Source organism: Lacerta agilis, chromosome 2, assembly GCF_009819535.1.
Source record: "Lacerta agilis isolate rLacAgi1 chromosome 2, rLacAgi1.pri, whole genome shotgun sequence".
NCBI lineage: Eukaryota > Metazoa > Chordata > Lepidosauria > Squamata > Lacertidae > Lacerta > Lacerta agilis.
The window spans coordinates 103,856,157-103,880,607 of record NC_046313.1 but is presented as its reverse complement, the minus strand read 5'-3'; the positions used below and the strand labels follow the sequence as shown (position 1 = coordinate 103,880,607).

General features: G+C 44.9%; 3 protein-coding genes across 3 annotated transcripts; all 3 read left to right on the top strand.

Moving 5' to 3' along the window:
- Positions 1-3,272: 3,272 nt before the first annotated feature.
- LOC117042069 (olfactory receptor 2G3-like) lies at positions 3,273-4,277 on the top strand. The gene has a single exon (XM_033141531.1). It carries the CDS (start codon positions 3,282-3,284, stop codon positions 4,206-4,208), a length of 927 nt encoding a protein of 308 aa, XP_032997422.1. The 5' UTR covers positions 3,273-3,281; the 3' UTR covers positions 4,209-4,277.
- A 10,794-nt stretch (positions 4,278-15,071) lies between these two features.
- LOC117042055 (olfactory receptor 2G3-like) lies at positions 15,072-16,043 on the top strand. The gene has a single exon (XM_033141513.1). It carries the CDS (start codon positions 15,072-15,074, stop codon positions 16,014-16,016), a length of 945 nt encoding a protein of 314 aa, XP_032997404.1. The 3' UTR covers positions 16,017-16,043.
- Positions 16,044-21,502: 5,459 nt separating this feature from the next.
- On the top strand, positions 21,503-22,457 carry LOC117042056 (olfactory receptor 2G3-like). Its single transcript, XM_033141514.1, has one exon. The coding sequence runs from the start codon at positions 21,504-21,506 to the stop codon at positions 22,446-22,448; it is 945 nt and encodes a 314-aa protein (XP_032997405.1). The 5' UTR covers position 21,503; the 3' UTR covers positions 22,449-22,457.
- Positions 22,458-24,451: the final 1,994 nt, after the last annotated feature.

Below are 24,451 nucleotides of genomic sequence, written 5' to 3'. Positions count from 1 at the left end.
CTCCAACCAACTTTGAAAGTTTCTGCATAGCTAGTTAATTCAAAGACATTTGCTCCCTAAGGAATTAAATAGTGTTTTCTTTTCCATCCCTTCCCTGGTGCAAGTCACAACCTCCTTTGGGGCTTTGCTCATGACTGAAGGGTAACATGTAGTTTTACCTTAATTATCAAGTCTGAGTTCTGGGCCTTATAGGACTTCATGATGGTTCCTCAGAGAGCTGCTGAAGAAGAGGAGAGAGGGCAATTTCCTCCACCTCTCCCATCCTCCTGAATAACATCATAAAATCATTGCTCCTGACCCCTGAAGACCCCTTTTGAGATAGAGAGATCATCCTACTATAGTCATGTAGATGTGCCGGTACCAGGCAGAAGAGGCAAGGTTCTGGACTGAATTAGGCAAGCTGCCTAGGGTAAGAGTTGCGGGGACCATTTCTCTTTTGCTACCATGATTTACATTGATCATCATCATCATCATCATCATCATCATCAACTTTATTGCACTAGCCGAAGGCCATGGCATCATTCACAATGGGAACAAAAAGAAAAGAAACAACAAGCATAAAAACCATAAAACACCAGGCACTGCAGATACAATAAACCACAATCACTTCTCCTAAAAATTATTTGTTGCATACGATGGAATAGCAAGGGGTTCTCAGGTAGAATGTGCCAGCTTAAATGTCCAAATCACCTTTGCAATTGACCGCTATTTTATCTAGTTCTTTTCTCCTGATCTTCTTAGCTGCCAACACATATAGCGCTACTTTATAAGTTACAAAGTCATCAGTATCACTCAGCAGCTGTTTCACCCTTTCCACCCTTTTTGAGTGTGTTCCATTCGTGAGCAGGGGTTTTATAAATCGGTCTCCTGATTCTATATATAGGAGGCATTGCAGTAAATAGTGGCGCAGATCTTCTACACAAGGTTGCCCACACAGACAAAGTCTCTCCTTGTACTGTACTTTGCCGTACTGACCATCCACCACTGCCGGGGGGAACGATTGGAATCGTAATTCTGTAAAAGCGATTCTTAGTACGGCAAGTGGGAGATTTGTCAAATAACTAGCTCGGATGTTCTCTGTTTTGATAAGTGGGAACTATGGTGAACTTTTGGTAAAGGCAATCATGGTTAAATCCCTTTCTGCATCGGACCTGAAGAGACAATCTCTTAAGTGCCTCTTATCCATCTTCATAATCACCTGAAGATCTTGTAATTGATATTGGGTCAAAAGGTGTTGGATTCATTGATCATTATGGAGATGCCTCCAGATGTAAGAGAATCTGCATCTCTTTCTCTTTCAGTCTCCTCCTGTCTTTTTCCCTTTGACCCTCTCCCCTTCACAAACACATACACATACTGAATGTTCTTACTCTCCGCTTTTTTAAAAAAGATTTCTTATCAGTGTGGCTCAGTGTGTGCTTCTTTTTGCTTGGCTCATCCTCTCTGGTCTCCCCCAGTCTCCATCTTCCCTTCTGCCCCCTCCCCAGTCACATAGGAAGGGCCATAGCTCAGTGGTGGAACATCTGCTTTGCATGCAGAAGGTCCAAGGTTCAAACCTTGGCATCTCTCGAATGGGCTTGCAGAGAGCCGGGTCTGCAATCTTGGACAGCTGCTGCCTGTCAGACTAGACCAGTGTCCTTCAAGCTTCAATCCCCAGAGCTGTTGGACTGCAACTCCCATCATCCATCACCATTGATTAAGGTGTCTCGGTCAAAATGGGATTAGTAGTCCAACAATGCCCAGGAACTCAAGCACGGAGAATACTGTGTAATACTGAGATAGCTGGACTAATGCTCTTATTGGCTATAAGGCAATTTCATGACTGCCCAGGCTACCCCTGGTATTTTCCACACAGTACCCTCTTGATGACCTGGACTACGGAGTTGCATCCAGAGTGAGCTCTGTGAGAGTTTCCTTGGCCCAAGGTGGAGCCACTTGCTCTCTCAACACAGACTGTCATAGCAGACCAAGAGGCCAAGCTATGGACCACTCCATGGGATATATTTTTGTTGTTGTTAATATTCTTCATTGCAAATCTTATTTTATTTTCCGCACCCAGAGATCTCAGAATGCAGTGTGGGCTACACACATATTAAATAAATAAAAGGATAACCAGTGTGTAAAACTGACCTGGACATAATGAATTTACTTCTCACTGTGACAAGGGTGAGATAGTAGGGTATATTGAATTTTTCAAATTCCAAAAATGTGCGGTGCCAGAAAGTTTTAATATGACTTGGCAATTTAAAATATATTTTGGTTAAATTAATGCAATTTAGATTTGCTTGGTAAGTAAAATGGGTGTTAAGATTGCATAGATATTATGAAAATTGATTGCCAAGTAGTTGCAGTGTATATTATATGATAAAACTAGTATTATTTGGTTTTCCAAAAGTACCGGTAGTTTATGTGCTTCTTCATCAAACGTTGACATCAAACTAAATGGTGTCTAGTCACAAAATAGAATAGCAGATTTGAATTCCTCACACTCAGAAATACCCCCTAAAATGACACACCCTAGTGAGGTAGTGTGAGGAATGTCATCTTGAGAAAGGGACCATGAGTTATAGGATGGATGGATGTGAAATGAAGAGAAGAATAGAGATATAATATTGAATGCACTTGTTTTTAGGAGGTAATTTAATTATTGTTTGATTTTATATTAATGTTATAAATTTGATATTAGCCGCCCTGAGCCTGGTTTCGGCCGGGGAGGGTCCCTCCTTAAGTTGATCCTTCTTTTATATACAAGTAGCAACAAAAAAGCAGCTTTTGTGTTTCTGTTACTTGCATTTGCAGCAGATACAATTAGTTATTTAACTTTTGTTAAGTTTTTCTAAACAGATTTTCCTAATAGGGGAGGTCTCCAACCCTGGATCATTTTATTGTATACTCTTTGTCTTTATTTTTTACCGCAAGCCTACATTTTTCTGAGATTTGACCACCAGAATAGTACACAGTATTCAAAGTGTGTCTGACCACTGGTTTCCATATGAGCATATGGTAGCTGGCACTTTATTTCAATCTTATTATTTTCAACTTTAAATTTGCCTTCTTTAGATCACTACAAAACGTTATCATTTTCAGTAAGCACCCCATCCCTGCATTAGGCCATGTAAAAATTAGAAGGTTTTCTCATTGTACACACGGTACATGGGTGATCTCAGTCATACCAAGATGCCACTATTGTTCTTGTGCCAGCAGTTTATTCCAGCTCCACTGTGAGTAGGTATTTTGCTGTTTTTCCTTTCTTACTTTTCCAGATGCTGTACAGGGAAGCAATGTGGGGAGATAATCAGAGCCACGAAGGAGAATTCATCTTACTGGGAGTGGCTGACCGCCCACGCTTGGAGATGTTGATCTTTGGTCTTGTTGTGATCTGCTACACAATGACCTTGCTGGGCAACACAACCATCATTGTGGTGTCGCGGCTGGACCCCCATCTCCACACCCCCATGTATTTCTTCCTCAGCAACCTCTCCTTCCTTGATCTTTGCTTCACCACCAGTGTGGCCCCGCAGATGTTGGTGAACTTCTGGAGGAAAAGGAAGACCATCAGTTACGGTGCCTGCGTAGCCCAGCTCTACATCTTCCTGGCTTTGGGCTCAACAGAATGTATTCTTTTGGCTGTTATGGCCTGCGACCGCTATGCTGCCGTCTGTCGTCCGCTTCGTTACACTACTATTATGAGCCACTCTGTATGCTTCAAAATGGCTGCTTTTGCCTGGATTAGTGGGCTAAGCACCTCAGTGGTGGAATCGATGATGACTCTTCGGCTCCCACGGTGTGGGGAGAACCGAATAGACAATTTTTTCTGTGAGGTGCCAGCCTTAATCGAATTGGCCTGTGTTGACACCTCAGTCAATGAGGCTGTGCTCTTTGCTTCCAGTGTAGTGTTCCTTGTAGTACCACTAGGCCTCATTATTATCTCTTACGGCTTCATTGTGTCTGCCGTGCTGGGGATCCGCTCAGCGGAGGGCAGGCAAAAGGCCTTCAACACTTGTGCCTCCCACTTGATTGTGGTGTCGCTGTTTTATGGGACGGCCATTTTCAGTTACCTCCAGCCCCCGTCCAACTACTCCCGCGACCGGGGCAAGATGGTTTCCCTTTTCTATACATTTGTCACCCCCATGCTTAATCCACTAATCTATACCCTGAGGAACAAAGAGGTGCACAAAGCTCTAAGAAGACTGACAAAGAGAACTTAAGACCAATGTCTCCCAACTCCGTTCAGAGGCTGTGTGGTTATATTTTAATAAAAAATAAATAAAACCTCACTGATCACTTATATGGCACTTTTTTTCTTAACCAGAGCTTCTTTTTCATTTTTAATTGACTGCCAGATATGTCATTGAACCAGGCTGGACATTGTTGTCTGTACTGCACCCCTCTGAGGTCTGTGTCCTAGGCAGTTATCTAGTTTGCCTCATGATAGGGCTGGCCCTGGGTGCTGGCCTCAGTCAAATTGGCCTGTTCTGACACCTCACTGAATGAGGTGGTGCTCTTTGCTTCCAGTGTAGTATTCCTTGTAGCACCCCTAGGCCTCATTATGGACTTTCCTAGCTGCACTGTGGTGCTGTGTTAAGGTTTGCTCAACTGACAGCAGTCAAAAGGCCTTCAACACCTGTGCCCCCCACTTGATTGTGGTGTCGCTGTTTTATGGGGTGGCCATTTTCAGTTACCTTCAACCCCCAGTCCAACTAGTCTTGTGACTAGGCAAGATGGTTTCCCTTTTCTATACATTGGCTGTCACCAGGCTTATTGCACTAATCTATATCCTGAGGTACAAGGGGCTCGCTCCGTTCATTCCAGGCACACGTCTGTGTTTTAAAACTTTGTGTTTTAGCACCACCACCCCCATTTTGCTCCAGAGCATTCACCACGGAAAACATTATTTAAAGCAAAAGATCATTCAAGTGCAGATTTATGTGGGATATGTCAGTCAAATCCAACATTCTAAGAAAGGACTAACTGCCTCTATGTGACAGTCAGTTTTGTCCGTTGGTCGGTTTGGCTGCTGCTGATAGATGTCTGAAGTAGTAAATGCTCTGATGGAGTCTTTTTAGGACTCACTAATATCTAATATATAGTTTATATTTTGTAACCTAAGTATGTACTCAATGAATCAGACGGTAAACTAGTTTATATTGTTATCATTCAGATTCATGTGTATTTTTCTTTTAAGAGAGACAAAGGGAATTAACGACCAAGAAGGCAGGAAGGTAGAAGATATAATTATTAAAAAGGACTGAAACAAGTCAGCAATCCGCTTGCTGCTGTGTAAATTCAAATACAGAAACATTTAACCCTGCTATATTATATATTAAACGTTCCTACAATTTAAAGTGGGGTCTGTGTCTGGAAAGCATGGAGGAAAGCTAAATGTGAATAAGCTTGAAGAGAGCACAACAACCACCCTCTCCAGTTGCGGTTCCTGGCAAATGATATTTAGAGCCTGAAAACCATGTTTAGTGTAATGTCACTTTCAGAGTTCAGGTGCATTCATTTTAAGGTTGAAGGGTAACTGCTGGTGCCTATTAGGTACTTTCTCATTAACATGGGGACAAAATCCAAGTTCTCCTTCATCCCTAGCAGCATTATTTATTGAGAAGTTACATTCGGAGGTGTGCACTGAGAACTAATATCCTTTTAAAAATAAAAATAAAAAAGACTGCCATTAATACAACCGTTGGGTTGATGGGAATAAAATGGAGGATAAAACGTCCTTCCTACAGATCTACTGTGAAGGCCAAAGATGAGAGGTGGGGAAAACAGTGTCAAACTGGTTCTGCAGGATGGAAGTCACTCCCACCAAAATAGCAATAATGCCACATGGCTGGTTCACATGACACGATGACAATCAGCAGCTGTAAAATGCATTAACCCGAAAAGTAGTGTGTTGATGTGTGTGTGTGTGTGTGTGTTTGTGGAGATGGCAGACAGCTAAACTGAAAGATCTTGGATTAGAAAGTCAAATTAAGGGCCTCTGCAGCTGTACTTTTAAACACACATTCATAACTCTTTGTGCTCAGGATGCTTTTGGGGTGGTCACATGCAATCCAACAACAACAATTTTATATGTACCCTCCCCACCTGGCTGGGTTGCCCAAACCATGCTGATTGCACCTGCAGAATTTTGGGGGCAGTCACATTGCTGTATTTCCATTTAGTGCAAACTTCCTGTTGAAATATTCTATACCACAAATGTTTGGTATAGGGGGTTTCTCCCGCATTTGTTATGCTGCAGTCCCAGCAGTTATGTTGTAACACAGAGGAAGCATCACAGAACTACCTGAAGCAAATTCTTTATGCTACCAGTAATCAGTGCTTTTTTCCTGGGGGGACGCATACCACTAAATATTTTGTGACTCTAAGTTTGGCCTCATTGAGGGGCGGTATTTCAATATGAGTAGGAAAATGAGAATTCCCCTAAACATTTTTTTTTGGGGGGGGAGCACTGCCATTAATATACAACGGTGGAGTCAAGAACATGTTGCAGAATATCACCGACAGGCAGGGCTGTCTTAAGCGCATCAAGCACCCTGGCGCGGCCGGCCATCTTGAGCTTCTGCGCTCTGCCGGGGAGCCGGAGGGCACAGCGCAGCCATCTCGCGCTCCCGCGCTCCGCCGGGCAGTCGGAGGGCGCGGTGCGGCCGGCCATCTCGAGCTTCCGTGTTCCGCCGGAGGGCACAGCGCGGCTGGCCAGCTCGCGCTCCGCCGGGCACCGTCTATGGCTGAGACGGGCCTGCCGACAGGGCCTTGAATAGCAGTATATCACCACAAGTGGGGGTGAACTGTGTCGTATGCATAGCAAGGAGACAAAAAGCAGAGGGGGAGAAAAACCAAATGTGGATCAGTTCCTAGTGAATTTTGTGGCTGTATGATGATGTGAACCCAGATCCCCCCTTTGACTAAAACTAGTTCTCTAAATGTGACATCACACAAGGTGTCCAAAGAGCAAATTGGAGTACAGGTGAAACTCGAAAAATTAGATTATCGTGGAAAAGTCCATTTATGTTAGCAATTGTTTTCATTAGCTACTGGAGTTTAATATATGAGATATGCAAAGCGAGGTATGTCAAGCCTTTGTTTGTTATAATTGTGATGATTATGGCGTACAGCTGATGAAAACCCCAAAGTTGAAATTGTTAATTTGGGGTTCTCATCAGCTGTGCGCCATAATCATCACAACTATAACAAATAAAGGCTTGACATATCTTGCTTTGCATGTCACGAGTCTATCTCATATATTAGTTTCACCTTTTAAGTTGAATTACTGAAAGAAATGAACCTTTCCCCGATATTCTAATTTTTCGAGTTTCACCTGTACTCAGAAATATCAATAGGCAATGAAATAAATTTCTCAAGCCAACTTTGAAAGTTCCCATATAGCTAGTTGATTCAAATACTTTTGCTCCCTAAGGAGTTAAGTAGTATTTTTCTTTCCATGTCTTCCCTCATGCAAGTCACAGACTCCAAATGACATTGCGCAAGCAAGGAGGAGGAGAGTCCTTTGAGGCTTTTTTGCTCATGGCTGCAGCGTAAATTTTTTGCCTAATTATTGAGTTTGAGTTCTGTTCCTTCTGCGGCTCAGTGATGGTTCTTCAGGGAACTGCTGAAGATGGGGAAAGATAGCAACTTCCTCCACCAACTCCCTGCTGGATAACATCATAAAACCAGTTCTCCTGACTCCAGAAGGCCCCTTTTGAGAGAGATCCTGCTACTACGGTCATGTAAATGGGCAGGTACTAACAGATACTATGGGAAACAGTGCCGAGCCAGAAGAGCCCAGGCGCTGGACTGAATTAGGCAAGCCAACCCAAGTAAGAGTTTGTTGGGGGGAGCATTTCCCTTTTTCTTCTACCTTTTGCATTGATCATTATGCAGATGTCTCCAAATATATGAGATTCCGCACCCCTGTCTCCTGCTTTGAGCTGTCTCCCTTGACACTCTCCCCCTGAATGCTCTTTATCTTTATTCAATCTTATTCCATTTCATTCTTCATCTGATTCAACTACTTCTCTACAGAAAAGAGAGGTGCGAAGCAGCCTTTCCTGGTGTGGTGCCTGCCAGATGTTTTCAGTGACAACTCCCATCTATGCCAATTGACAAGACTAATCGTTAAGAGGGAAGGGAGTTTTAGTCTTAAATATCTGTAGGGCATCGGGTTTTGACGAGGATGTAAAGGCTAAATGTTTAATTCATTCACTTTCTTTGCCAATCTAAACCAGGTGAACTGCTCGCTCTGCACTCTCCGAGTCAGTCTTACAATTTCATCTCCCTGGCATCCTCCTCCCGCAAGCTTTTCTTTTACAGTGTAAGGATTGCCCAACAGGTCGACCGCGATCAACTCGTAGATCACCTGACTGATTTCTGTCGATCGCAGCCCAACTTCTCTCTGAGGCAGCCTGAGAGAGTTCAGGACACTCTAGAATGACGCACGCGCATAACAAAGGCAGAAGGACAACGAGAAGTGAGCAGGCTTGAGGCAGGAGGAGGGAGGAGGAGGGGTACGCGCGCTCCTACTGGCTTCTCTGAGAGAACTTTTGCCTCCCTTTCCTCCCGCCCCGCAACTTAAACTCCCCTCTCCCGTGTCCGTTTAGCCACCTCCTTCCACACAGGCATTTCGTGCACGCTTTTCATCCCTCCAGTTTGAGTGTTAATTGAGCCTGTATTTGGCTGGTTTGGGTGGCGCTCATGCTGAACCGAGCAGGCAACGCAGACATCACTGGCCCACCTGAGAGCTGTGCGGAGGAGGCTTGGGCATAATCCCTCGCAAGTGTGAGGCGCGCAGACCCGAAGGCTCCGTGTACAATTGGTGCCTTGCGCTTGGCTGGAGCGTGCCGCTACTTTATGAATGAATGGGGGTCTCGTGGTGCAGCTGGCCAATCGGAGAGTCCCGCTAGCCACGCGCGCTGGAACCTTCTCCCTTTCAGCAGTTCAATAGGCGGTGGGGTGTGTGGGGGAGTCAGAGGAAGGGAGTCCTGCAAGGGCTTCAGCCTCCGCTTCCTAATTCCTCAGATCCCAAAGGGGCGGCTCCCAAGAGGCGCCCTGCTCTGCCCACTTCAGCATCAGAGATGGGGTGCCGAAGATGTCTTGATCCCGAGCAGGCTGGTTTGGGTGTTCTGGACCAAAAGCAGAGCAGGTAGAATTTAGGAGGAGTTGCATTTCTGAAATTAGGATTTCGCCCCATCAACACCCTTTCCGGGTTGGCCTTTCAGGTAGAATGGTAACAAAATCCCCTTTATCCAGCTGTTCGTGGGAGGGGGGGAGGCGCAGGTAAGGGTGGGGGCAAGGACAAGTCTCCCCACCCCGCGCAGGTGGTTACTTGAAAAATGGGCGCTTTTCACATGCAGTCCACAATTAAGTAATAAACTGGAAATTAGAAGCTAAGGTTCGAAAGCGAAAGCCATCTAAAGGCGCAAGGCAAAAGTGCCATCCATGTTGCTGTTAAAAGACCTGAAGAGAAGTGTTGATCTCGTTCCAGGGTTCTAAATGTTTATTAATTGGTTTCCTCTGAAACACTTGTAAGCACCCCGTCATCCAAAAAGTCACATTTTACATAACAACATGTGGCTGTGCTTATGTGGTCTTCAGTGACTGCCTAACTGGATGTACAGTGGTACCTTGGTTTACGAACTTAATCCGTTCCGGAAGTCTGTTCTTGAACCAAAACGTTCTTAAACCAAGGCGCGCTTTCGGGCGGCAAGCAAGCAGGCAACAGAAGTGCAACCTACCCACCCCCAAACGGAATACGTTCGCATTCCAAAAAAGTTCGCAAACCAGAACATTCATTTCCGGGTTAGAAGTGTTCATATTCCAAGTAGTTTGTTAACTAGTCTGTTCATGGACCGAGGTACCACTGTAGTCCACTTTTCTTCAGCTGGTGGTTGTTTCCAGAGCCAGACTTAGGGCACACTTCAAGCACACCAGCAAGAGCTATGGTCAGCACCAGGGAAATCAACCCCAAACCCCACCCCAAGGATAGAGCCCTCACCACTTGCCTCCTCAATTGCTGGACTCCTGTCTTTAATGCATACTATTATTTTTCTTTGAAATATCATAACAGGTGGGACACAACTCGCCAACCTGTAAATAAAATTTGCCCTTCTGTGCCCATCATTTATCTGGTATGGCCACTGGCAGCGGCACCCATCATTTTCTAGTATTATTATGAGCATTATCATTTTAAGGAAGAGGAACAAAGTGGATGAGAGAGAGCAGGGTAAAAAGAATCAAGAAGAGGAAGTAGGGGAAAAGAAATGGGGGCAGTGTAAAAATAAATACTAAAAGTGATCTCAACATTGGAGGATGAGACTGAACATAGGTGGAGGGAGGTGGTTGAAGGTGAGGTGGAAAGAAGAGCTTGTTGGGGCAAGTGGAAGTGTGAATGAGCTCTGGAGGAACCTAGTAGTAACCAGCCAGATCCCTACAAGAAGCCCAAACAAGGACAGAAGTGCAATGTTGTTGTTTAGTCGTGTCTGACTCTTCGTGACCCCATGGACCAGAGCACGCCAGGCACTCCTGTCTTCCACTGCCTCCCACAGTTTAGTCAAACTCATGTTAGTAGCTTTGAGAACACTGGCCAGCCATCTCGTCCTCTGTCGTCCCCTACTCCTTGTGCCCTCAATCTTTTCCAACATCAGGCCAAAGTATTGGAGCCTCAGCTTCAGGATCTGTCCTTCCAGTGAGCACTCAGGGCTGATTTCCTTAAGAATAGCTAAGTTTGGTCTTCTTGCAGTCCATGGGACTCTCAAGAGTCTCCTCCAGCACCATAATTCAAAAGCATCAATTCTTCGTCGATCAGCCTTCTTTATGGTCCAGCTCGCACTTCCATACGTCACTTCTGGGAAAACCATAGCTTTAACTATACAGACCTTTGTTGGCAAGGTGATGTCTCTGCTTTTTAAGATGCTGTCTAGGTTTGTCATCGCTTTTCTCCCAAGAAGCAGGCGTCTTCTAATTTCATGACTGCTGTCACCATCTGCAGTGAACATGGAGCCCAAGAAAGTAAAATCTCTCACTGCCTCCATTTCTTCCCCCTCTATTTGCCAGGAGGTGATGGGACCAGTGGCCATGATCTTGGTTTTTTTATGTTGAGCTTCAGAACATATTTTGCGCTCTCCTCTTTTACCCTCATTAAGAGGTTCTTTAATTCCTCCTCACTTTCTGCCATCAAAGTTGTGTCATCTGCATATCTGAGGTTGTTTATATTTCTTCTGGCAATCTTAATTCCGGCTTGAGATTCATCCAGTCCAGCCTTTTGCATGATGTATTCTGCATATAAGTTAAATAAGCAGGGAGACAATATATACAGCCTTGTTGTACTCCTTTCCCAATTTTGAACCAGTCAGTTGTTCCACATCCAGTTCTAACCGTAGCTTCTTGTCTCACATAGAGATTTCTCAGGAGACAGATGAGGTGATCAGACACTCCCATTTCTTTAAGAACTTGCCATAGTTTGCTGTGGTCGACACAGTCAAAGGCTTTTGCGACACAATCAAAGACTTTTGCGTATTCAATGAAGCAGAAGTAGATGTTTTTCTGGAACTCTCCAGCTTTCTCCATAATCTAGCACATGTTTGCAATTTGGTCTGGTTCCTCTGCCCCTTCAAAATCCAGCTTGCACTTCTGGGAGTTCTTGGTTCACAAACTGCTTAAGCCTGCCTTGTAGAATTTTAAGTATAACATTGCTAGTGTGTGAAATGAGCGCAATTGTGCAGTAGTTGGAGCATTCTTTGGCACTGCCCTTCTTTGGGATTGGGATGTAGACTGATCTTCTCCAATCCTCTGGCCACTGCTGAGTTTTCCAAACTTGCTGACATATTGAGTGTACAACCTTAACAGCATCATCTTTTAAGATTTTAAATAGTTCTGCTGGAATGTCATCACTTCCACTGGCCTTGTTATCAGCAATGCTTTCTAAGGCCCATTTGACTTCACTCCTCAGGATGTCTGACTCAAGGTCAGCAACCACACTACTTGGGGTGTACGAGACATCCATATCTCTGCTGCTCCAGAGAAGCGGACACGGAGCAATGGATTCAAACTACAAGAAAGAAGATTCCACCTAAACATTAGGAAGAACTTCCTGACAGTGAGAGCTGTTCGGCAGTGGAATTTGCTACCAAGGAGTGTGGTGGAGTCTCCTTCTTTAGAGGTCTTTAAGCAGAGGCTTGACATCCATCTGTCAGGAATGCTTTGATGGTGTTTCCTGCTTGGCAGGGGGTTGGACTGGATGGCCCTTGTGGTCTCTTCCAACTCTATGATTCTATGATTCTATGATCTTCCTGGTATAATTCCTCTGTGTATTCTTGCCACCTCTTCTTGATGTCTTCTGCTTCTGTTAGGTCCTTATCACTTTTGTCCTTTATTGTAGTAATCTTTGCACGAAATGTTCCTTTCATATCTCCAATTTTCTTGAACAGATGTCTGGTTTTCCCCATTCTGTTGTTTTCCTCTATTTCTTTGCATTGCTCGTTTAAGAAGGCCCTTTTGTCTCTCCTTGCTGTTCTTTGGAAATCTGCATTCAGTTTCCTGTATCTTTCACTATCTCCCTCGCATTTTGCTTACCTTCTCTCCCCCACTATTTGTAAGGCCTCATTGGATAGCCACTTTGCTTTCTTGCATTTCCTTTTCATTGGGATGGTTTTCGTTGCTGCCTCCTGTATAATGTTACGAGCCTCCATCCATAGTTCTTTAGGCACTCTGTCCACCAAATCTAAATCCTTAAACCTGTTCCTCACTTCCACTGTGTATTCATAAGAGATTTGATTTAGATTGTATCTTACTGGCCCAGTGGTTTTCCCTACTTTCTTCAGTTTAAGCTGGAATTTTGCTATAATAATCTGATGATCTGAGCCACAGTCAGCTTCAGGTCTTGTTTTAGCTGACTGTATAGAGCTTCTCCATCTTTGGCTGCAGAGAATATAATCAATCTGATTTCAATGCTGCCCATCTGGTGATGTCCATGTGTAGTCATCTGTTGTGTTGTTGAAAAAGAGTGTTTGTGATGACCAGCTTGTTCTCTTGACAGAACTCTATTAGCCTTTGCCCTGCTTTGTTTTGAATTCCAAGGCCAAACTTGCCAGTTGTTCCTTTTATCTCTTGACTCCCTACTTTAGCATTCCAATCTCCTATAATGACAACACATCATCTGCCCACTGACGGATGTCATTCACTGGCTACGTTGCTGGAGGTAACCGAGAACCATCAGCACTAGTAGACAATGAATGTCTTATCCTCCACACACAGAATTAATCTCCTTTGAATGCTCACCAAGATGTGGCGATCAGTATATCTTGTTTTGCCATGCTGTGTGTGAAAAACTATTTCTTTTGCTCTGTCCTAAATCTCCAACAATTTGGCCTCATTGGAAGACCCCAGCTTCTAGTAACATGAAGGAAGGAAGGTCTGTCTATCCACTTTCTCAACACAGCCTCTATTATGTCAGAAACTTCAATCAAGTCCCCCCTTTAGGATCAATTTTCTAAGCATAAAAGCCCCAAATCTGCCACCCTGAGCACCATTGGGAGGAAGGGATGGATATTGCCTCCTCATATTGTAGCCATGTATTGTGCAGCTGCTGCACTAGTCAAATTCATCCTAGATATTATGAAGAGCTGTTTGCCCCAGTGAAGCCTGGAGAGATTCCCTTTGGAGATCTCTGCTTAAAGTTTTGCAATTCTGAATACTTCGCAGTTAATAATATCAAAACAGAAAACCACACTATTCTCTCTGACTCCAGTCCACTTACAAAGAAGTCACTTACGTCATGAATGTCCAGCTTTTGAAAGAGCCTTTTGGAAGAGATTTTGTTTAAGAAACCAAACAAAAAAAAACCGGATGCTGTAGTTGAGATTCCTACATTGCAGAGGTTGGACTAGATGACCCTCAGGGTCCCTTCCAACACTACAGTTCTATGATTCAATGAAAATACTGTTGTGAGTTTGAGGGGGGACAGGCTGTATGCCTGGGCCCCTTCTAATTCCTGGATCCAGCATGGGTTCAGTTCTTGGACTAGCTAGACCAGCCTAGTAATGGCCAGCTAAGTATGATTTAAGGTAACAAAGGCAGTGGCTCTGTGCAAATGGGTGGGCCTCCTTCCCTCCCTAGCCAGGAAGACCAAGGCCAGAATTGAGTTAGGAGAGCTAGAAGCTGGAGTAAAAGCTACAGGCTAGAAAGACAGAGAGTACCTAATTTCTATTGGAATCCAAGGCTGTGGCTTTGGGAAAAGACCCTCTTGGAGTGTAATGCTGGCAACCCTGCCATCATAGGCCCAGGTTTTATATATGTGCAAAGAAACCACCGTCTCTGTTGTCCCTCTGTCCAAGGAAACTGAACCCTGGGTAAGCATCTGGGACTCTGAATATTCAGGGGGCATGCAACAATACTGTTGAAAGGAAAGCTACACCATGACTTCATGCTGATTAAATGTGTATTGACCGGGGATGGAGGAGACACTTGACTGAGCTTGTAATTTAAAATGAAGTTACGTAATTTGCTCCTTCTGAAAAAAATATGCCAACCTAAACACCGCCATACTTTGAAATTCACACAGCGCAGCTCCCCAGCCAAGTTACATGTATAAAACTGTATGTAAGTCTTCACCCTATTCCTCTGACAACCATCTGATATAAATTTTGTTGGTGTTGTTGTTTTAAAAAATAGTAATTACCTTTGGCCCTCCAGATGTTGCTGAACTACAACTCCCATCATCCTAGGCTTTTGGCCATGCTTGATGGGGCTGAACAGAATTGTGCTTCAGCGACATCTGGAGGTCTGAATGTTCCCCATCCCTGCATTAAGCCATGTAAAAAAAGGTTTTCTCGTTGGACAGATGGTTCCTGGTTCATATTCATACTGCAAAGATGATTCAGAAGCAGTTTGGGTAGAGATTACACTTAACTGGAGCTTGGACTTGGAGAATGGGGACTAGTCTCATGTCCAAGCATGAGAATCATTGGGTGATCACAGTCTTGCAACCATACTATTGCTTTTGTGCCAACTGTTTATTGCAGCTCCATTTTGAGTAGGTATTTTGCTATTTTTGTTTCTTCCTTTTCTAGATAATGTACAAGGAAGCATTGTGGGAAGAAGGTAATCAGAGTTACCAAGGAGAATTCATTTTACTGGGAGTGGCTGACCGCCCACGCTTGGAAATGTTGCTCTTTGGTATTCTCCTGATGTGCTACCTGATTAACTTGCTGGGTAATACAACCATCATTGTGGTGTCACGGCTGGACCCCCATCTCCACACCCCCATGTATTTCTTCCTCAGCAACCTCTCATTCCTTGATCTTAGCTTCACCACCAGTGTGGGCCCGCAGATGCTGGTAAACTTCTGGCGGGAAAGGAAGACCATCAGTTACGGTGCCTGTGTGGCCCAGCTCTACATCTTCCTTGCTTTGGGATCCACAGAATGTGTTCTGTTGGTTTCCATGGCCTACGACCGCTATGCTGCTGTCTGCCACCCGTTGCGCTACACTACCATTATGAGTCACTCTCTATGCTTCAAAATGGCTGCTTTTGCCTGGTTTAGTGGCCTTTGCAACCCAGTGATAATAACAGTGATGACTTTTCGGCTCCCACGGTGTGGAGAGAACCGGATAGACAATTTTTTCTGTGAGGTGCCAGCCTTAATCAAACTGGCCTGTATTGACACCTCGCTGACTGAGGGTGTGCTCTTTGTTTCCAGTGTGCTTTTCCTTGTAACACCCCTAGGGCTCATTGTGGTCTCTTATAGCTTCATTGTGGCTGCTGTGTTAAGGATCCGGTCAGCTGAGGGCAGGCGGAAGGCCTTCAACACCTGTGCTTCCCACTTGATTGTCGTGTCTCTCTTTTTTGGGACAGCCCTTTTCACCTACCTCCAGTCCCCGTCAAAAATTGGCCATGACCAAGCCAAGATGGCCTCCCTTTTCTATACATTTGTCACCACTATGCTCAATCCACTCATTTATACACTGAGGAACAAAGAGGTGCACAAAGCTCTAAGAAGATTGATGAAGAGAACTTAAGCCCAACGTCTCCCAGCTTCATTCAGAGGCTCTGTGGTATATTTTAATAAAAAGTCCTCATTGATCACTTTTCAAATGTAAGAAGCTCCCCTTTCATTTTGCATCACCCACAGATTAATCCAACAAATTAGGCTACTTTCAGCATTATTATAACAGTTATTCCCGAAGGCCGACTACAAGTTGCTTAAGATGAGCCAAGCTGGATCAGGCCAAAATCCTACCTAGTCTAGCATTGCCATATGTCTGGGAATTCCCAGGCCTGTCCTCTTTTGGGGGTCCTACATCCCCATCTGGGGGGAATTTAACATTTTAAAGCAAACATCCGGGATTTGGGGTTTTTTAAAGAAAAAATGTGCATAGGTGACTCTGGTTCAAGCTCAGGCTCTGGCACTGCCTACCTGGGCTCTGGCATAGGTGGCTAGGGCTTGGCGGCAGAGGACCTGCTATCGGGCGATTTCTCTAAAAAAGCTCAATAAATTTTTGTGTCTGGAATTTTACCTCTTGAAATATGGCAACTCTAAGTCTAGCATCCTGTTTTCACAATGACCAATGAGATGTCTAGCCAGAAGCTAGACCAAAGCACACTCCTCACTTTTGGATCATGTCAACTGATATTTAGAGCCTCCACACTATGGCTGTGCATGTTTATAGTATCTTTTAATAATAATAAAAAACATCATTGATCACTTTTGTGGCACTCTTCACTTTCCTAAAGCTTTATTTTTTCTTTCAGTATGACTGAATATGACCATTCCTTCCCAAAGATCCACTGTAAGACCAAAGATGCAGGATGGGGGGGGGAACAGTGCCAAACTGGTTCTGCAGTACTGAAGCTGCTCCCACCAGCAGTAATACATCACTCTTGGTTCCCATGACATGATCGGTCATAGAAAAATGCTGTCATGGAGTGGTTTGAAGTTGAGGAATGGTGGGAGGAACCAGTTTAGAGCTTGGGGATTGGTGGTGGGACAACATTGATTGGTCAAAGGGAGAAGAGGGAGAGGACTGGGAGGAGGTGTTGGAAGCTGAAGAGGTAGAAGGCCTTAGTGACACATAGGGGCCTGTAGCAGAGAGAAGTCCAGAATCAGAGACAGAAGCTGAAGCAAGAAAGGAGGGAGACCATGAGGTAGAGATGAGTCTGGCTGGTGATGAGGCATGGGTGTTTCCCCCACCTGTTGTGATGAGCTCCCCTCCCTGCTAGTCTATAACCAGGAGAGGTATGAAAAGGGAGCATAAGTTAGCTTTACCCAGGTGCAGTCTCAGATTGCTTTGTTGGGTAACCCTGGTGAGGAGGGGACTTAGGCAGCTATGGGGGCAAGACCTTCTGGAGATGAGTTGCTGTGCTCATTAGGCCTGACACTCCTCTACAGATTCTGTTTTTGCTAGTAAAGAGTTAACTCCAACTTGCTCAGTGTGATTTACTGCTGGCTCGCTCCTGGCATATGCATTAACAAAAAAGGTTGGTGTTCTGTCTAAGACAGTGGACCTTTAGGATTCAGATGGAGAACAAAGACCATCAAAATTGCTCTTTGACAGGTTTTATTAACAGGATGAGGAAAATAAAGAACGAAGGAAGAGGAGACAGACAAGATCTTATGGCCCCATCTGTTGCTGGAGAATCTCCCTTCCTGGGCAGGCAACGGGTCGAACGGGTCTACAGGAAGGTCTGCAATGAGATTCCCTTTGGTGGGCTTGGACCTTATACACTCTATGGAAGTATTGCCTATTGCCATATAGCTAGTTAATTCAAAGACTTTTGCTCCCTAAGGAGTTAAGTAGTATTTTTCTTTCCATGCCTTCCCTCATGCAAGCCACAGCCTCCAGAGGACATGATGCAAGCGAGAAGCAGGAGAGTCCTTTGAGCCTTCTTGCTCAGGGCTGCAATGTAAGATTTCCCCCTAATTATTGAGTCTGAGTTTTGTTCCTTCTGGGGCTGCATGATGGTTCTTCAGGGAGCTGCTGAAAATGGGGAGAGAGAGCAATTTCCTCCACCACCTGCCTGCTGGATAACATCATAAAATCAGTTCTCCTGATTCCAGAAGGCCCCTTTTGAGAGAGATCCTGCTACTACGGTCATGTAGATGAGCAGGTACTAACAGATACTATGGGACAGAGTGCTGAGCCAGAAGAGCCCAGTCGCTGGACTGAATTAGGCAAGCCAACCCAAGTAAGAGGTGTTTTTTTGGTGGTGGGGGGAATCATTTTCCTTTTTCTTCCACCTTTTGCATTGATCATTATGCAGATGTCTCCAAATATATGAGATTCTGCATCCCTGTCTCCTGCTTTGAGCTGTCTCCCTTCACCCTCTTCCCCTAACACACACACAAGCAATAAATATGGTATCTTGTTTTGCCGTGCTCTGTGTGGAAAAACTATTTCTTTTGCTCTGTCCTAAATCTCCCACAATTTGGCCTCATTGGAAGAACCCAGCTTCTAGTAACATGACAGAGGAAGGAAGGAAGGAAGGTTCTCTCTATCCACTTTCTCAACACAGCCTCTATTATGTCAGAAACTTCAATCAAGTCCCCACTTTAGGATCAATTTTCTAAGCATAAAAGCCCCAAATCTGCCACCCAGAGCAGCATTGGGAGGAAGGGATGGATATTTCATCCTCATATTGAAGCCATGTATTCTGCAGCTGCTGGACCAGTCAAACTCATCCTAGATATGAAGAGCTGGTTGCCCCAGTGAAACCTGGAGAGATTCCCTCTGGAGATCTCTGCTTAAAGTTTTGCAATTCTGAATACTTCACAGCTACTAATATCAAAACAGAAAACCACACTATTCTCTCTGACTCCAGTCCATTTACAAAGAAGTCACTTATGTCATGAATGTCCAGCTTTTGAAAGAGCCTTTTGGAAGAGATTTTGTTTAAGAAACCAAACCAAAAAAACCGGATGCTTTAGTTGAGAGTCCTACATTGCAAAGGTTGGACTAGATGACCCTTGGGGTAGTGGGAAGGTTTACTTTAGCAGAGTTAAACAATCCCCTTTATAAGTTAATGCAGGGATCAGCTTGTTGCTGACTCATCTGACTTCTACTAATAAAGATGCCTTCCTGGTTAAAAATCCCTTTGAATCCCTCTTATAGAATACACAGACGAATCAAACTTATGTTAATATAAAACTATTTTACTCTCAGATTCATTCAGGTTTACAGAACTGTACCTGAAGGCAGGCTAATGCTACATAACAAGCAAATAAACCACACCAGCGGGAAGTTGGTCCTGAGGTGACGGCAACTGAGCAGTTATTTTTCAAAACTACCGGCAACCGACAAACTGGTTGTCACAGCAACCGGTTAGAACATGGCGGCCATTAGTCCTCTGTTGGAATGTTGCACTTGACTGCACCTTTACATCCCAAAGGGGTCCCTTCCAACACTACAGTTCTATGATTCTATGAAAATACTCTTATGAGTTTGAGGGGTGACAGGCTGTATGCCTGGGCCCCTTCTAATTCCTGGATCAAGCATGGATTCAGTTCTTGGACTAGCTTGTGGGAATAGCCAGCAGATGGGACGACCAGTAATCCCGGAGTTCCTGCTCCCACTGCGTCGTGAAAGGGTCTGCTGGCTATGATCTGAAGGTAGTTGTCGTGAGTTCTGAAGGTTTCCGAAGGTTTTCTGCAGGTATCTGAAGGTTCCAGAGATTCCGGAGGTCTCCGGATAGAAAGATAGGCTAAGCTAGGTAGTGGCCAAAACTTAGAAGGCCAAATAAAAGCTTTTGAAATAAAAGAAATAAAAACTAAGAGACTGCAGTCAATGGTGAAGAAGCTCTCAACTGCTCTGTGCGGCTGGTTTTGCTTTCAGTTTCTCTCTGGCTTGTCTCGCACTGATGTTCTCTCTGGCTTGTCTCGCGCGTTCTCCACACACGCTACAGAGGGCGGAGGCTATTTATTAAGAAATCAAACATCGTCACAACATTTACAAGAACCAATCACAACCTTGTCTCTAAGCCAGTTTCTGGGCGGGAAACTATCAACTGACCGTTACATTGGCTAAATTGGCGCGCTTTGCCCAAACACGGAGGGATCCATGCAGCAAACTCTCTGCTGGATCCTTTGCCCTTCCTTCCTAATGCGGAAGGTTACCTTAAAATAAACATAAACAAACAGGTGCAGGAGCACCTCAAAAACGTATTCCCACACTAGCTAGACCAGCCTGGTAATGGCCCGCTAAGTATGATTTAAGGCAACAAAGGAAATGGCTCTGTGCAAATGGGTGGGCCTCCTTCCCTCAACTACCTGCTAGCTAGGAAGACCAAGGCCAGAGTGCAGAATTGAGTTAGGAGAACTAGAAGCTGGAGTAAAAGCTACCGGCTAGGAAGGCAGAGGGAGAGTCATACCTGATTTCTACTGGAATCCAAGGCTGTGGCTATGGGAGAAGAAAGACCCTCTTGGAGTGTAATGCTGGCAACCCTGCCATCATAGGCCCAGGTTTTATATATGTGCAAAGAAACCACCGTCTCCGCTGTCCCTCAGTCCAAGGAAACTGAACACTGGGTAAGCATCTGGGACTCTTTGAATATTCAGGGGGCATGCAACAATACTGTTGAAACAAAGCTACACCATGTCTTCATGCTGATTAAATGTGTATTGACCGGGGATGGAGGAGACATTTGATTGAGCTTGTAATTTAAATTGAAGTTACATAATTTGCTCCTTCTGAAAAAAATATGCCAACCTAAACACTGCCATTCTTTGAAATTCACAGCGCAGCTCTCCAACCAAGTAATGTGTATAAAATTGCATGTAAGTCTGCACCCTATTCTTCTGACAATCATCTGGTTTAAATGTTGTTGTTGTTGTTTTGAAATAGTAGATTATCTTTGGCCCTCCAGATGTTGCTGAACTATAACTCCCATCATCCTAGGCTTTTGGCCATGCTTGCTTGGGCTGAACAGAATTGTGCTTCAGCGACATCTGGAGGTCTGAATCTTCCCCATCCCTCCATTAATCCATGTAAAAATGAGAAGGTTTTCTCGTTGTACACATGGTTCCTGGTTCATATTCATGCTGCATAGATTCAGTAGTACAGTGGACGCTCGGGTTGCACACGTAATCCGTGACGGAGGCACATCCGCAACCCGCAGCATTCGTATCACACAGCGCCGCGTCTATGCATGCGTGTGACATAATTTGGTGCTTCTGCGCATGCGCAAAGCGTGATTTAGCGCTTCTGCGCATGTGTAAGCTCTGAAACCCAGAAGTAAACCGTTCCAGTACTTGCGGGTTCGGCACGGAATGCAACCTGAAAAGACATAACCCGCAGCGGCCGTAACTTGAGGTATGACTGTAGTTTGGGTAGAGATTACACTTAACTGGAGCTTGGATTTGGAGAACGGGGACTAGTCTCCTGTCCAAGAATGAAAATAATTGGGTGATCACAGTTTTGCAACCACGCCACTATTGCTTTTGTGCCTGCTGTTCACTCCAGCTCCATTTTGAGTAAGCATATTGCTATTTTTGTTTCTTCCTTTTCTAGATAATGTACAGGGAAGCATTGTGGGAAGAAGGTAATCAGAGCTATGAAGGAGAATTCATCTTACTGGGAGTGGCTGACCGCCCACGCTTGGAGATGTTGCTCTTTGGTCTTGTCCTGATGTGCTACACAATTACCTTGCTGGGTAATACAACGATTATTGTGGTGTCACGGCTGGACCCCCATCTCCACACCCCCATGTATTTCTTCCTCACCAATCTCTCCTTCCTTGATCTTTGCTTCACCACCAGTGTGGGCCCACAGATGCTGGTGAACTTCTGGAGGAAAAGGAAGACCATCAGTTACGGTGCCTGTGTGGCCCAGCTCTACATCTTCCTTGCTCTGGGCTCCACAGAATGTGTTCTTTTGGTTGTCATGGCCTACGACCGCTATGCTGCCGTCTGCCACCCGCTGCGCTACACTACCATTATGAGCCACTCTCTATGCTTCAAAATGGCTGCTTTTGCCTGGGTTAGTGGCTTTTGCAACCCAGTGATGGAGACAGTGATGACTCTTCGGCTCCCACGGTGTGGAGAGAACCGGATAGACAATTTTTTCTGTGAGGTGCCAGCCTTAATCAAACTGGCCTGCGCTGACACCTCGCTGACTGAGGCTGTGCTGTTTACTTCCAGTGTGCTGTTCCTTGTAACACCTCTAGGCCTCATTATGGTCTCTTATAGCTTCATTGTGGCTGCTGTGTTAAGGATCCGGTCAGCTGAGGGCAGGCGGAAAGCCTTCAACACCTGTGCTTCCCACTTGACTGTCGTGTCTCTCTTTTTTGGGACAGCCCTTTTCACCTACCTCCAGCCCCCGTCCAACAATGCCCATGACCAAGCCAAGATGGCCTCCCTTTTCTATACATTTGTCACCACTATGCTCAATCCACTCATTTATACTCTGAGGAACAAAGAGGTGCACAAAGCTCTAAGAAGACTGATGAAGAGAACTTAAGACCAATGTCTCCCAGCTTCATTTAGGGGCTCTTTGGTAAATTTTAATTTAAAAAAAGTCCTCATTGATCACTTATATGGCACTGTTCAAATCTACAAAGCTCCCCTTTCTATTTGCATCCCTCACAGAATAATCCAACGAATTAGGCTACTTTTGGCATTATTACAACGGTTATTCCCGAAGGCCGACTACAAGTTGCTTAAGATGAGCCAAACTGGATCAAGCCAAAATCCTACCTAGTCTAGCATTGCCATATGTCTGGGAATTCCCAGACATGTCCTCTTTTGGGGGTCCTACATTCCCATCTGGGGGGAATTTTACATTTTAAAGCAAATGTCATGGATTTGGGGTTTTTAAAAGAAAAAATGTGCATGGGTGACTGGTTCAAACTCAGGCTCTGGCGCTGCCTACCTGGGCTCTGGCATAGGTAGCTAGGGCTCAGCGGCAGCGGAGGTGCTATCGGGCAATTTCCCTAAAAAAAGCTCAACAAATTTTTGTGTCCGGAATTTTACCTCTTGAAATACCGCAACCCTAAGTCTAGCATCCTGTTTTCACAATGACCAATGAGATGTCTAGCCAGAAGCAAGACCTAAGCACACTCCTCACTTTTGGATCATGTCAACTGATATTTAGAGCCTCAACACAATGGCTGTGCATATTTATAGTATCTTTTAATAATAATAAAAACTTTATTTTTTCTTTCAGTATGACTGTCATTGGGGATGCGGGTGGTGCTGTAGTCTAAACCACTGAGCCTCTCAGGCTTGCCAATCAGGAGGTCAGCAGTTCGAATCCCCACAATGGGGTGAACTTGGTCCCAGCTCCTGCCAACCTAGCAGTCTGAAAGCACGTCAGTGTGAGTAGATAAATAGGTACTACTGCAGTGGGAAAGTAAATGGTGTTTCTGTGTGCTGCTCTGGTTTTGGTGTTCCGTTGCGCCAGAATTAGCTTAGTCATGCTGACCACATGACCTGGAAAATCTGTCTGCGGAGTGGACAAACACCAGCTCCCTCCGCCTGTAAAGGGAGATGAGCACCGCAACCCCAGAGTCGTTCTTTACCTTTTTTAAAAATGTCATTAATATGACCATTAGGTAGATGCGAATAAAAAAGGAGGATCAGTCTTCCTTCCCAAAGATCCACTGTAAGACCAAAGATGCAGGGTGGGGAGAGGGGGAACAATGCCAAACTGGTTCTGCAGTACTGAAGCTGCTCCCAGTAGTAATACAACACTCTTGGTTCCCATGACATGATCAGCCATACATAGTAAAATGCTGTCATGGACTGGTTTGAAGTTGAATGCTGGGAGGAAGCAGCTCAGAGCTTGGGGATTGGTGGGGCAACACTGAGTGGTCAAAGGGAGAAGAGAGAGAAGACTGGGAGGAAGTGTTGGAAGCTGAAGAGGTTGCAGGGCTTAGTGACTCAGAGGGGCCTGTAGCAGAGAGAAGTCCAGAATCAGAGACAGGAGCTGAAGCAAGAAAGGAGGGAGACCAAGAGGAGAAATGAGTTTGGCTGGTGAAGAGGCATGGGTGTCTCCCCCACCTGCTGTGATGAGCTCCCCTCCCTGCTGGTCTCCTATAACCAGGAGAGGTATGAAAAGGGAGGAGAAGTTAGCTTCACCCAGGCGCAGTCTCAGATTGCTTGGGGTGGGTAACCCTGGTGAGGAGGGGACTTGGGCAGCTATGGGGAGACTCAACAACTGCTTCATGGGGGCAAGACCTTCTGGAGATGAGTTGCTGTGCTCATTAGGCCTGACACTCCTCCCACAGATCCTGTTTTTGCTAGTAAAGAGTGAACTCCAACTTGCTCAGTGTGATTTACTGCCAGCTCGCTCCAGTCAGATGCATTAACTCATAAAAGGTTGGTGTTCTACCTAAGACAGTGGACCTTTAGGGTACAGGCGGACAGCAAAAACCATCAAAATTGCTCTTTGGCGGGTTTTATTAACAGGATGAGAGAAATAAAGAACGAAGCAAGAGGAGACAGACATTAATAAACATTAAT

Excerpts from the sequence above, each read along its gene's own strand:
- LOC117042055 (XM_033141513.1), top strand. The coding sequence starts at position 15,072 with ATGTACAAGGAAGCATTGTGGGAAGAAGGTAATCAGAGTTACCAAGGA.
- LOC117042056 (XM_033141514.1), top strand. The coding sequence starts at position 21,504 with ATGTACAGGGAAGCATTGTGGGAAGAAGGTAATCAGAGCTATGAAGGA.
- LOC117042069 (XM_033141531.1), top strand. The coding sequence starts at position 3,282 with ATGTGGGGAGATAATCAGAGCCACGAAGGAGAATTCATCTTACTGGGA.